Source organism: Perca flavescens, chromosome 9 (assembly GCF_004354835.1).
Source record: "Perca flavescens isolate YP-PL-M2 chromosome 9, PFLA_1.0, whole genome shotgun sequence".
Classification (NCBI taxonomy): domain Eukaryota; kingdom Metazoa; phylum Chordata; class Actinopteri; order Perciformes; family Percidae; genus Perca; species Perca flavescens.
This window is the reverse complement of record NC_041339.1, coordinates 15,315,201-15,328,777: the sequence shown is the minus strand read 5'-3', so window position 1 is coordinate 15,328,777 and position 13,577 is coordinate 15,315,201. Positions and strand designations below refer to the sequence as shown.

Genomic DNA, 13,577 nt, shown 5'->3' with positions numbered 1-13,577 from the left:
TAAAACGAAATAGGAAATGAGTCACTGAATATTTTGCCTTTCCTAAAAGAGGAAGGGGGGGGTTTAACTACTTACCCAACAGGGAACAGAACATCTGCTTAAGAAGTGTCCATAGCCCACACACATACAACCAACAAAAAGATTCACAAAGTTACACTATCTTTTCATCGAGCCTGATGTTACATTTTTGTGTTTTTGGCTAGAGGAAGCACTACAGAGACAGAGAAATAAAGAACAGTGTCAGGGTGAGATAAGGAATGAGTTTTAAAAACACATCCCATGCTTCATGCTCTGAGACTTAACTCTCTGCTCTGAATGTGTCCTCGTCAATGACTAATGGTGTGCGTGGTGTGAGAACTAGTAACTAAGTGCTAATACCTTAGCGATACACACGCATTGAAAAAAGCCTGAGAGACTGAGTCACCTGCAACCTGCTGCCACAAAAATCCCACACATACCCCATCTGTTTCCAGCCTTCTTTCTCTCTTTTCTTTCTTAAAATATAAACGTCCAACTGGTGATTTGAGGGCCTGTGCAGAGCCTGCCCTCGTAATTCTGAGCGGTGTTTCTGTTGAGTGCCCCTTTGAAAGCCACAGAAGGGTTTGTTTGGAAAGGCAGTGCCCAAAGGCTGGATTTCGGTTGCAGCAGGGAGCCGTGCTCTCCTGATGTGCCATTTGATCAGGTCATGCCGTCTCCCTCAGCACTTATCATTCATAGGCAGGGATGTGACTCAACCCCGGCCAGCGTGGGGGAGCTGCAGGCGTGTCTGTGGACGATATGGTGTCTCTCTCAGGACCGGCGGCACCAGATGTTATGTGTGACATGTTTGCCAGGTCTGCACTGGTGCCAGCCTGGCTTCCTTTCTCTACCTTATCCCACCATTCCCTCCGCTTGCACCCCACCTTTCTCTCTCGCTGCAGGTCACTGGGTTTGCCCTGTGTAGGGCTTTGTGTCTAGCAGAAGTAAGCCAAAAGGCCCCGGGCTGTTTTTCTCTCAGAATTCTCTTAATTATTCTTATTTTCACTCTGTAGTAGTCTCTCCTGCTTTTACTCCATGAGTCCACGTGTGTTGTTTTCTTGTGCAAAAATCATTTTAAATAATTTTCTCAGTCGCCTTGCACACTTGAGACTTATTTTACTTTGTTTACTTTCAAATTGTGCCTGCCCCTCTCTCTATCTCTCTCTGTCCATCGGCATTTGTCCGTCCTTCACTCTTTCCTTGACTTGGGTTGAGTGACAGGCTGTCCAGGCAAGATGCATAGGGTGTCCGTTTGGGAGGACTGCTGCGGAGTCTAAAGTACTTCCTCACTGTTTAACAAGCTCTCTGACAGCTTGGAATAACACGGTCCTCACAGACACATGAAGCCTCGTATGGGTAGACAAGAAAGAGGAGAAGGTGGGAGTCAGGGGAAGTTTCAATGTCAATCCTTTAATTAGGGGTTTAACTCTGAGGAATTGTAGATACTTTAAATGTTGTACACTCATAAATTAAAGAAAAATAAAGACCTTGTGAAATATGATATCACTTAACCCCTTGGGGGCTGTATCATTTTTGTTCAAATGTTTTTCAATTTAAAGGTTAAGAAATCCAATTCTCTTAAAGTACAAACTTTTTTTTTTTACAGTAAGTATATGTTTTTAAATCATTTTCAAGGCTTTTGAGTTTGTTAACTTCATTGATTGACTTGACTTGATTTCCAGCTTACTTAGTATGAATCCAGAGGGGTTTCAGATAAACTATATTACTCTGCCCAAATCAGATAAACAGTTTGGCCGCGATGATGGAATAAACTTAGCAATGGGTGTGGCCTTGCACTAAACTAATGACCTTTACTCCAAACTACCCAAAATGTAGTTTTTTGTTGTTCAGTAGAACAAGGCTCCACCGGCATTTTAAAGGAATCGTTTGACATTTTGGGAAGTAGGCTCATTTGTTTTCTTGACAAGAGTTAGATGAGAGGATTGTTACCAGGTATTTCTGACCAATCATGTGGTAGCCCTTTAGAACAGACCAATGTACAAAATATAGTACAGATCTAAACTATGATCAAAATCATGAAAGGTTTTATATTAAAACCTTAAATATGAGACTCTTTTCTCTACACCTCCTGAACTTCTACCCTTTATCTTCATTTCTAATATTATTCAGTCATCCTTTTTCTTTCATTTATTCTACCACAAACCTCCCAACTGTTCTCATTCTTTTTCCCATTTAAGCAACCTAATTTTTCATTTCATTTCCTTGACCTTTCCACATCAGGTCCCAGTGGGTATTCTCTTCTCTCCCTATTGTGACTGTTCAGCCTCATGTGGACTATAGTGAACACCTCTGTAACAACTCTGTATTTTCATTGTGACATGGCTCTGCTGTCAACTACACATGGTGTTCCTTTCCCATACCCATTTCTCAAGCCTGAGCAAGATACCTAACTACTGTATGCATGACCCTGCCTTCTCTACCTGTGCAGGCCTGGGGGGGACTAGCTTGCACATCTGTGCTTCCTCCCTTGTGTCACACTCCTCCTGGCACAGTAAACCTGTTCTCCTCCTGCTCCTTGTCCTCCTCATATCCCCTCCGCTGCCGTGTTTTCCCAGAGGGACATCCTGCTGTCTGACCCCTTCACATGGGATTCTTTACAACCAAAACCAAACATGGCCTCCCACTCTCAGGATGCACTAGATTTACTTCACTTTGCATGGGATGTTTTCCTTGCATTCCTGCGTGGCTCCATTAAGCCTAATGAGCCCACGTCAGTCTGCTCCAGCAGCAATAGACATTTTCAGCTGCCAAAACAATAGCTAAGAAATAATGAGAATTGTTTGTTTTTCACTGCCAGTCCAGAGCAGCATGATGACAGTAAGCCTTCCATTTGACATCTTGCTGCTGTTCTGTCAACATATGCACACTTATTCGAGCTGCTAAATAAAGCAAAATGTACTTTCTTTTCTATTCTTCTCCCCAATGGTCTCATATTTTTTGAGTTTGCTGTTGCTCCCTACACCTCCTTGACCTCTTGAGCATTAGGAGAGTAAGTGCAGGAGATGCTCAGAAGGAAATCTGAGCTCTTCTTTCTTTCATCCCTCTTCGAGAGGAAGGGCCTAGGGCTTCAGAGGTGGATGCGCAAAAGGAATCGACAACTGGATGCGATTTTATACTTTATACTAATATAAAGTAGAGACTGAAGGATCTCGCAAAAATGCAACTTCATAACGTTTGAGAAGCTGGTTTGTGGCTGTAAAATGATCCTTGGAGTATGTGGGCACAGAAGGAGATGAGTAACTTCAGAGAGACTCCGAGAGGGCCCAGTTAAACCTCGACTTCATCCAGTTATTCCCATACTACAGTCCCATATACTGTATGCTGCCCAGGGCCAAATGACAGGAAATAATAGCTATTCCTTCACTCCCAGGTCCTTCTTCATGCTGTTTTCACTGCACGCTGCCAGTGAAAGCAATTTGTCTGGCAAGCACTTAGTCAGTCCGACGCAGTGGGCCACACGGGGCCAGTGGGAGTTTTGCAGCTCACCTAACACATTCTCTCGGTCTCTTTGTGTTCATTTTTCTCCATCAAGCGTCTTCTTATCCATCCATCTAAACCTCTCTCTCTCTCTCTCTCTCTCTCTCTCTCTCTCTCTCTCTCTCGGCTGGCAGTTATTTAAAATAGGACCCAGTAGCCGTTTACCCGAGCGGGGGTGTGTGTGTTCAGCTGGTTCTCCTTGGTGGCATGCTGCAAATGCTGTTATCTGGGAACCATTGTAAGGGTGTTTGTGCACGTGTGTGTTTGTGTATGAGAGTGGGAGTGTGTGTGTGTGTGTGTGTGTGTGTGTGCGTGCGTGCGTGCGTGTGCGTGCGTGTGTAGCATTCATCTGTCTCTGCAGGCAGTGGCCCCCTCTCGCAGCGTAGTCCTTCCAAACACACAGATAAGATGCAGCTGATGAAACAGTTTTAGATCTCAGAGAGAGAGAGAGAGAGAGAGAGAGAGAGAGAGAGAGAGAGAGAGAGGGGATAAACGTGTTGTCCATTATTGACTTCCTCGTCCTTGAGATTTTTTTATCCATCTCTCCCCCTCTTGTTCACCGTCTCCCTCTTCATTCTCGTCTCGGTCTTCTTTCCGGTCGCATTTACTCTCCGATTGTCCCTCTTCTCCTCTTTCTCTCCTGTCTCTTACTGGGAGCACACTGCTTTAAGACACGTCTTGTCTTATATCCTAAATATTTTTTAGATATTATCCTGCAACCACTGACAGGTGATAGCTAAGATGGTTTTAAGTGAGGCACTGTATTGATTCCAGACCAGAGTGAAGGTAAAAGTTTCTATATGTTTGCTTCAATGCCTTGCACTACCCGACACAGTAAGTGGTGTCAGAGCCAGTTAGATAGTGTAAAGTAGCCATTACAGAGAAAGTATACTGGACATTTTTTTAGTGATTTTAGTCACTTAAACAGCAAAATGCAGAAGCAATACCTTATTTTAAAGAGTATGTTTATCCTGTGAAACTTGGAGGATGCATGAAGGTTCCCATAAACATGCACACTACAATGTTCTTGTTAACATGTAAATTTATCTCCCTCATTGAACATTTCAACAAAGCACAATTAGTAGATTACTCTAACTGTATCTGAGAAGAGACATTTATTTGCACTTGCAGAAGGGGGAATTGAGTGGGATGAGATCCACTGTGGCAGTGTTCTTAGTTGTTTTAGGAAAATGTAAGACTCAACACTAGATCACTTCAGAACATTAGTTACTCTCTAATATAGATACAAATGTATATTTCCTGCATTTAAAGGTCCCATGGCATGAAAATTTCACTTTATGAGGTTTTAACATTAATATGAGTTCCCCCAGCCTGCCTATGGTCCCCCAGTGGCTACAAATGGCGATAGATGTAAACCGAGCCCCGGGTATCCTGCTCTGCCTTTGAGAAAATTAAAGCTCAGATGGGCCAATCTGGAATCTTCTCCTTATGAGGTCATAAGGAGCAAGATTACCTCCCCTTTCTCTGATTTGCCCGCCCAGAGAATTTGGCCCACCCATGAGAGAGAGACATCATGGCTTTCAAACGAGCAAAGTGGCAGTTGGTCAAGGCCACATCCCCACCCTCCACCTTGCCCCCCCCCTCTCTCCTCCTCCTCAATAGCTACAGACACAGAAATCAACCATACTAAGGAAAGCTCATTGTGGGACTGGCTCTAGTGGCTGTAATTCTGCACCAAGGCTGAATTTCGGGAAAGAGACTTCAGATACAGTATTAGGGGACCACTAAAGTCTATATAAAAGCATCCAAAGAGCACCATGTCATGGGACCTTTAAAGGATCCAACGTTTAATGTTATGTGCGGCTCACATCAATATTTTTGTCCCATTTCTCCTTTCTCTGTGTTGTTCATTCAATCTGGTTTGCTGTTTGTATTGTCTCTGACTCTGCAAATACCTACAGGCTCCAATAACCCCCCATTTACCAGGCAGCATCTCTCCTCTCATATTTCAACAAATCACCCTTTTGTCCTGAATGAAAGTATGCCATGTGCCTTAAATTACTCTGTACCCCACAATCTTGACCTTTGTACCTCCACACAGCCTCTTTCATTTCTCTGGAGCTTTGATTGGCCTGTAAGAAGCCTTGCTCTTTCCAACTTCATAGGTGAAGGAACAACTGTGGTGGTCCTACATTTTCAAGGTGAGCAGTGCGAGTGCTGCTTCACACTGGTTTTCTATCACGGGAAGTATTCTTCAAGGGAAGTATGTCAAGATGTGTTTCTATGTCTGTGTATTTCTTATAAAAGACTCTGATTGAATGCCCTTTTTCTCTTTCCAGAGAAGACTTGGATTGAAATCCCTCCACTTAAGCCCTCAGAGTCACTCCGATTCTCCACCAGCCGTGTAAAGACAAAAAAGCTCTCCACCAGGCGTGTCTGTGCAGCGTTTCGGGCTTTCTTCCGTCCTCCGCCACGCACCGTACCACGCCGGGAACGTCTCAGAAGCACAGCATCTTGCCTGCCCGACTCGCAGATTTTTATTGTCTCTTCAAGTACTTTACAGAACAATCACGTGTTTATTAAGCAAGTCCCTGCCTTCCACTCCAAGCACTGCTGTTAAACTCCACGCCTTCTCTTTTCTGGTGTTGTCCTTAAAAAAATCTAAAATCATGCATCTGTGATGTCTATTACGTTTTTCAACCTCCAAGATGAATCTCTCATTTTCCGTAGTCTTGTAAAGGAGACATAAAAGATATTGGGGGGGTTTTGGTAAATTGACTGGATAGTCTCGCTGTTTCACTTAATGCCCGGCTGTCAGAACAAGAAAAAGGCGCATATCTTTAGCGGAGAGCCGCTTCACGCATGCTCTGTGGCGTAGCTGGTGTAATATCAAGCATTGACTTGAATAGCAGCAATTGCTCACGGGGGTCCCAGCACCTCCGGAATGCAGCGCAGACACGCCTGGTGGAAAAGAGGGACCACAGATATACACAAATTAAGCTTATTTGTAGGCGGACCGGTTGATTATCGATATGGAGGAGTGATTGCCAACCAGGGTTTGCACTTGCTTTGGGGTACGACGTAGAAAGATCATGGAGCAATAATAAGTAGAAGTACTGTTAATTTGAGGATTAGCAAATTGAAAAAAGAGAAATTACAATTTGAATACAAAAATATATCCTGATTCATTACATGGCTTGGTTATTTAAGTGATTCTGATTGGTCAATTACGGCATTCTGCAGTCTGCTATTTCTGTATAACAGACCGTTGCTAAACCTAACAGAGAAGTACATATTTGTGTTCCTTGGTACTTGTTTAAAGGTATATGTTAATATGTTGTACCTGTTTGCTGGTGTGGAAAACACCCCCAGGATTATGTCCCTGCCATGCATCCTGATGATGGGGCTGGTGGAGTGGAGCAGGTTAAAGTAGAAGTGGGAATCACCGGGGACGGAGCAGTTCAGACGGGCCTTCAGGAACGATGTCCACTGCTTCTCCAGGACGCGCTGAGACCCACCCAGGTCGCGTTTGCACACCCGCGCCACACGTGACACCACCACCTGTACGTAGTGAGGCCCAGAGAAGCAAATGTGGGCGGATATAGCCGTGGAAAATGACTGTGCAAAATACACTTGCAACATATTGACAGGTGTATCTGTATAAGCACAGATGAGATATCACTCCAATCATTAGCTGGGGAGCAGGCTTTGGGTTTCATCTTCTAAACAGCATATTTAGTTCAAATTCAGGGTGATCTCTAAAGAGTCACTTGCATGCTATTTGTAATGTGGAAACCCTGTTTTGACACATCATTGTTTTATAATGGCAAATCTAATATCAATTACTCATAAAAATGTCAGCGCATCTCAAAATTGCTTCTTTGAACGCCCTCATGCACACAACAGTGATGCTGTTTAAGTCTCCATTTACTCTGCTCTCCATAAACATGTCAAAGCCAGAGACCTTGTGCAAGCACTTCTTCCTAAATGTGAATTACTAATTTATTAGGAGAAGCTCCTGATAAAGATATTTTTTAAAGATGTACCCCCCCCAGCTCTGGTAAGGGCAGGGAATATATAAAGCTATAAAAAAGGATTTTCTCAGGTTAATACAGACATGAATTGTTTACTCAGACCGGGATTTGTTGGATTAGATATGAAGACAAACAAGTATGAGGATGAAAGGTCAGTGTAGCTGTTGGAAAAGAGTCGATATTGACATTCAAATAATAGCAGAAGGGATGTATTTGAGCGGCAACTGCTTTCATGGTGTTGCATTTTAACCACACATTCACATCCACAGTCCTTTCAAAATATGCTCTGAATGGACCAGCAGCTCCTCAGTGTGAATACCAAGAGTTCAGAGGGACATGTTTTCATCAGAATGACTTCTATACCTTCTCCAGGTAATTGAACTCCATGGCTATCTCTCTGAAGAAGAAGTAGATGTGAGGTCCCCACTCCACAGCGCTGACAAAATAGGGCTCTGTATTGCGAGACAGAGAAAAGGTGAGAGAGAGAGTGAGAAGAAAGGGAAAAAGGTTTTATGTAATATATATGGACCAAGAAAAAGCATACAGTAAACAGTGTCTCCATTTGCAAATGCATCATTCACTCCCATGACACCGAGGTAACATGAGGGCAGTGAGAAAGAGGCACAGGCCATGCTTAATTTCATTACATGGTGAAAGGGGATTTCACACCAAACAATAAGCGCATTATGACTCCCTGATGTTTCCGAGAACTCGGTTTCACGCTATGCATTTTGGCTCTATTACACCCGGGACCGGCAACAACCTGTGTGTCTGATATTGTGTAGTTTATTTTTTTTTTATGTCCTGTTGTCATCATTAGGTTTGACCGTGATGTGGATTTTCTGTCCGGGAGCAGTACGTTTGACAGCTTTGTGTCCAGTGACCTGAACATGGAGTTGTCAGGCTGCTGACTCAGCCCTCTGCTACTGACACATGTATCGATCCTGCATCCTGCTAAGTGATGCCGACACACACTCAAACCACCATACTATGATGCACACATGTCTGTAGGTACCTCTGAACCACTTGGAGTCGTGCTTGACAGTGCGCAGAGCGAGGCTGTCCCCAAGGCTACGATAGATCACCGCATCAATGGCCAGGAAGTCTGTCACTGTGGCTGTAAACAGATTCCCCTCTGACACACACACACACACACACACACACACACACACACACACACACACGCACACACACGTGAGTTGGACAGCCTGCCAAAGCAGCAGCATAACCACAAACTATACAGCTGGAGTGAACAAAAGCATTTTATGAAAGTCCTCATCATAAACACAACATGACTGACCGGTTAACAATATAATTGCAGCAACTTTGCAGCACTCCCACGCAAAAAAACCACCAACATTTTTACTTCTAGCTCCTATCAGTTAATGGGATGATGGCTGAACAGTAATGGCTCCCTACAGTTTCAGCCACAGAACCCTGCTGATTATATTATAGTGGAGTGTACAAAGCAGATGAATACAATTGAAAAATTACAATTGCTCCGTTTTGTTGAGCTTGCAGTATGTACTGTAGCACTTTCAATAATATTCATCAGTGCTGATTGAGGAAGTAAAGACTAAAAGAGTGTCTTACCTGCAAACAGAGCGACATTGGCGTGTTTGGGGTCGTAGGGGCATCTCGCCATACCGCTGACCGTGTCTCCTACCATCTCGAGAGTGTCTCCCTGGAACACCACACACACACACACACACACACACACACACACACACACACACACACACACACACACACACACACACACACACACACACACACACACACACACACACAGATGCACGCATCAATCAGTAAACTCGAAACAATATGAATGTGTCTACAGAAGCATTATGAAAACAAGCCACAAAGGGAATGACAATTAGGGAGTGTCACCTTAAGTGCAAACTAATGATTCACTGGTGCCAATTAGGCACAGCAGCAACAACAAGAGTCACCCTCTCATGCATAAATAAAACACACACACACATACAGACACACAGGGTGCCATGCACCCTCATAAAGTCATACATGAATACACAGTGAAATCTATCTTCGGCATCTCTCTCCCTCTATTACACAATCGCCAAACATATCCACCTGAAAAGTAGCCAAAAAGCAAACAATTTCAGCAGCACAGCATAATTCTCATCCACAGCTGAAAAGGAAATCATTTAAAGGTTGTTTTATTAAAAACCAGCTATAAATAAAACAGCAGCTAGCATCGCTAACTAGACCCCAGAGAAACAGGCAGCCTATCATGGAGAGACAGGTGTTTTACACACTGTTGTAGAATGTCATTAGTGGCTGACAGATAATGGGCCAGGTTCATCGCAGTGTTCCGCTGTTGCGCTTGTTTGAAATGTGAGAGACTGAAAATAACACTTATCTCAAAAAGCCTTTGATAGTGAAAGGATTTCACCCCCCCCCTCCCCCTCACTTTCTCTTTCGCCAACGCAACTGCCTTCATCGCTCATTTAATATTCCTGCAGAATGATGTGAAATCAGCCGAGGCGATTATTAATATTTATGTGTAGTTTTTCTTCCACAAGTTTGAGATTGTTACTGTAATTGAGCCAGACAGGGATTGGTCGGGAAGTGGAGCACATACTGGCTGCATGGTGGAGGATTCAGGATACGAAACTTCACACTCTGACGAATATGTTTTGGACAGGGTGGAGGAAATATTCAGAGTACACTGCGGCTAATTGTTTGAATCAGGTCTGTCAACAATTAACACTTGTAGCTTAAACTCTGGAGTCTCTTACTTTCTGCCTCCAACTGGGGAATTGCTTTGCTTTCTTAATAACTAGCAAAAGAAATCAAGTCACGTCTCCACCCTTACTCTCTGAATACCATCCTCTTCCCCTTCTCCACTCTTTGTGTTCTTCTTGATTATCCGTCTCTGACTCTCAACGATAACAAGCTCGGCAGACCGCAAAATTTAACCACCGAGAAATAACAACTGTTGTATCTCAGGGAAACAAGGCACTGGAACTGCCAGACAGAAGGATACATAAGCGGAGAGGAAGTCAACACCGCACTGAGTGCTGAACAAACAACTCTAATCGAGCTGTACGTTTTCACCTCAAGAGGCAGAGCACTGATTGTGTTGACGTCACCATGACGTCATCTCACAGTTTAACTTACAGTGTAGTTGGCACACAGTGGGTTGAAGGCGTTGGTCCCACACACAAACAGGCCTCCTTCTCTGCTGAGCAGCACCTTCATGAAATTACGGCATTCATCCTGCAGGGAAGGAAAAGAGGGAGAGCTTAGAATGCAGGGGGGGTAAAAGTGCAGAGAAGATAGGCGAAATGATGGAGTGAAAAGAGGAAAAACTGAGTTTATTTTTCAGGGACTGATTATCCAAACCGCTCTGTGAAATGAAGCTTTTCAGTTGCCTGATGTGTGGAATTATTACACCATTAACGCTGTCAATCATATTGATACAATCTGAACGTAGCCTGCAGAGACTTTAACTGTCTACCCTCATCACACACACACACACACACACACACACACACACACACACACACACACACACACACACACACACACACACACACACACACACACACACACACACACACACACACACACACACACAGTGATTGATTGACAGACGGTAATCCAAACCAGCCTCAGGATTTTAAAACAAGCAACAGATTTAAAGCTAATTTCTCCACCGTGAGGCGTCAAACTACGTGAAGCGAGCTTAATGACTAAATAAACCCAAGTCACAGTTTAATCCTCCCATGCTTATTCTTTGAAATGAAAAGTGGTGTAAGCACCACATGCCTTAATAGTCGCTTTAGCCCCACAGTGCCAAAAGTAATAAATGTTGGTGTAGTGAAACGGAGAAAAATGACTTTCAAGTTAAACTGCTGCCTCGACAAAAGCACAGTGTGTCAGTGTGTTTATGGTAGAAATGACTAAACACGTTTAACATGTAACTTTTACACTGCTGTGTTGATCACACAATACTGGAAATACAGCACTGCTTCCATTCTTTTTTTTTTTACTATTTTAACAATTAACTAACAGTTTAGACTCAGTGCTTGCTTGCTACATTAAGTTGTTAGTGTATGTATGTGAACAGTATAGTATGTTTAAACATCTGATTGAGATATAGATGCAAAATAACTATTATAACATAAATACAATTTAAAAATACAGAAAAAAGACAAGAATGATAAAAGAAATTGTTGTGAGCAGTTCAAATGAAGAGTTATTTTATTTATTTTAGTTTGATTTGTAGGATTGCACAGTATAAAGAGAGGGAAAAGTATTCAGTATTTCACAAGAAGAAAAAAACAATTATAGAAACATTAGAAAAATTCAACGTACAGTACGGCTAACAGAAATATTTTTGTTCTTCCTTATATCTCCCCTCAGAGGTCCTGATCCCAGGTTGGGAAGCACTGTCTGAAGGGCTTCACCACAAAAACGTAACATGATGATGAACAAACACAGAATCTATCAACAGTGAATCGGCGTGTGCAGGAATTTACATGACCTTTGACTTTAAAAGCCAAAAAGTACCGACAGCAGTTTGACTTTGCAGGGTCGAGTCTACCACCCGCATGTGTACTGATTGACGAAGTACAGTAAAGTAGTGTAGATCACTGGTGTACAGCAGCCAACAACCCCCTCCCAAAACTACCAGTGTCCCAGCCAGGATGGCACCACTTCGGCCACACACACACACACACACACACACACACACACACACACACACACACACACACACACACACACACACACACACACACACACACGCCAGATGGGGTCTACTTCAATACCAGCACCCTCACTGATCTCATCGGAAACAGAAGTAGGGCTGGAGCAGAAGCAGGGGTGGTGATAGCGGGTATGTGAAATGACAGTCTGTACGTGTATGTGTGTGAGTGTGCATGAGTGAGCGTGTGGAAGAGATCAGAGCGAAAGCAGTGATATGAGAGACGGGTGAGTGTTATTCCAGATGCTCCACCCTCCACCCTCCTACCCCGCAACCTTCGCACTTCACTCCCTGCTGGGTTCTCGTTTTTCAACTGCAAAAAAACAGGAAAGGAGGAAGTGTTTTCATGCGCGAGTGTAAAGAGCGGGAGTGTGTGCGTGTTGGGGTGCAGGGGGTTTGTCAAGTGTGAGGTGTAAGTTTCTAATGGCACAGCAGTGTGTGACAAATTGCAGAGCGACTGTGACAGTATATGTGTGTGTGTGTGTTTGTGTGTCAATCCCCCATATATACAGTGTGTGTTCCTGTGTGCCCTTTGCATGTATCGGTGTGTGCGTGCATATCTGTTGGATCATAGCACAGATGCATGCTCGTGTGTGAGAATCATTTGCATGCTGTTTGTCGATGGGGTTGCAGTCTGTCAGCTTGGTCAGAGCTGTAATCACAAAGCCAGATGAAGCACTCTTAATAACAACCCAGTCCAACTGCCAGCTTCTCCGAGAGGGGAGTAAACGCGCAGAAGAGCCAAAACAACTGCACAAATGTGCACATTTGGCAGCGCTTGTTCACAGAAAATGAAACATTACATGACTACAGTATAAAAAACAAGGGTCGGATCCTCCATAACATTTCAACTATTGAATTTGAATTGCCATTTGTACTTTACAGACATCCACAATTCATCCCCTGCTGCATAGTGTACATGCTTTTCATTAACCCTTATTCATCTATTCCAGGAAGCAATTTGGCACTTCCAGGTATTGGTCTTTCTTTATTCAAAGCCCAATTCATGCAGCTGGATTAGGGCTTTACTATGGTTTCCACATTAAAGAAATAAACCAATTACAAAGGATCAGCTATTGAATTACTGAATGGAACAATTATATATAAATCCAAATGCTGTACGTCCTGGTGCCTCCTTCCTATCCCCTCTGCCTCCTCCCCTCTCTCTGCTCCCTCGCTCCCTGGGCAGAATCCAGACAAAACGCCACCTGTGCTGGCTGGCAAGCCTTCCCAAGACCCAGACGATTGCAGCAGCCCTCCTCCTCCCTTCTCTTCCTCTTCCTCCACCTCCTCCTCCTCTTACTGACAGCGGCGGAGCTGCCTGGGCTCTG

General features: G+C 43.7%; 1 protein-coding gene across 5 annotated transcripts in view; it reads right to left on the bottom strand.

The window, feature by feature from the left end:
* The window catches only part of sema6bb (sema domain, transmembrane domain (TM), and cytoplasmic domain, (semaphorin) 6Bb), a 148,699-nt gene that overhangs the window by 39,868 nt on the left and 95,254 nt on the right, over window positions 1–13,577 (bottom strand). For all 5 annotated transcript variants that reach the window (XM_028588386.1, XM_028588385.1, XM_028588387.1 and 2 more), the window contains 5 exons: window positions 10,656–10,754; window positions 9,105–9,195; window positions 8,527–8,646; window positions 7,875–7,963; window positions 6,821–7,038 (listed from right to left, as the gene is read on the bottom strand). In XM_028588386.1, coding sequence (XP_028444187.1) covers window positions 6,821–7,038; window positions 7,875–7,963; window positions 8,527–8,646; window positions 9,105–9,195; window positions 10,656–10,754 — 617 coding nt within the window. The remainder of the gene's footprint in view (window positions 1–6,820; window positions 7,039–7,874; window positions 7,964–8,526; window positions 8,647–9,104; window positions 9,196–10,655; window positions 10,755–13,577) is intronic.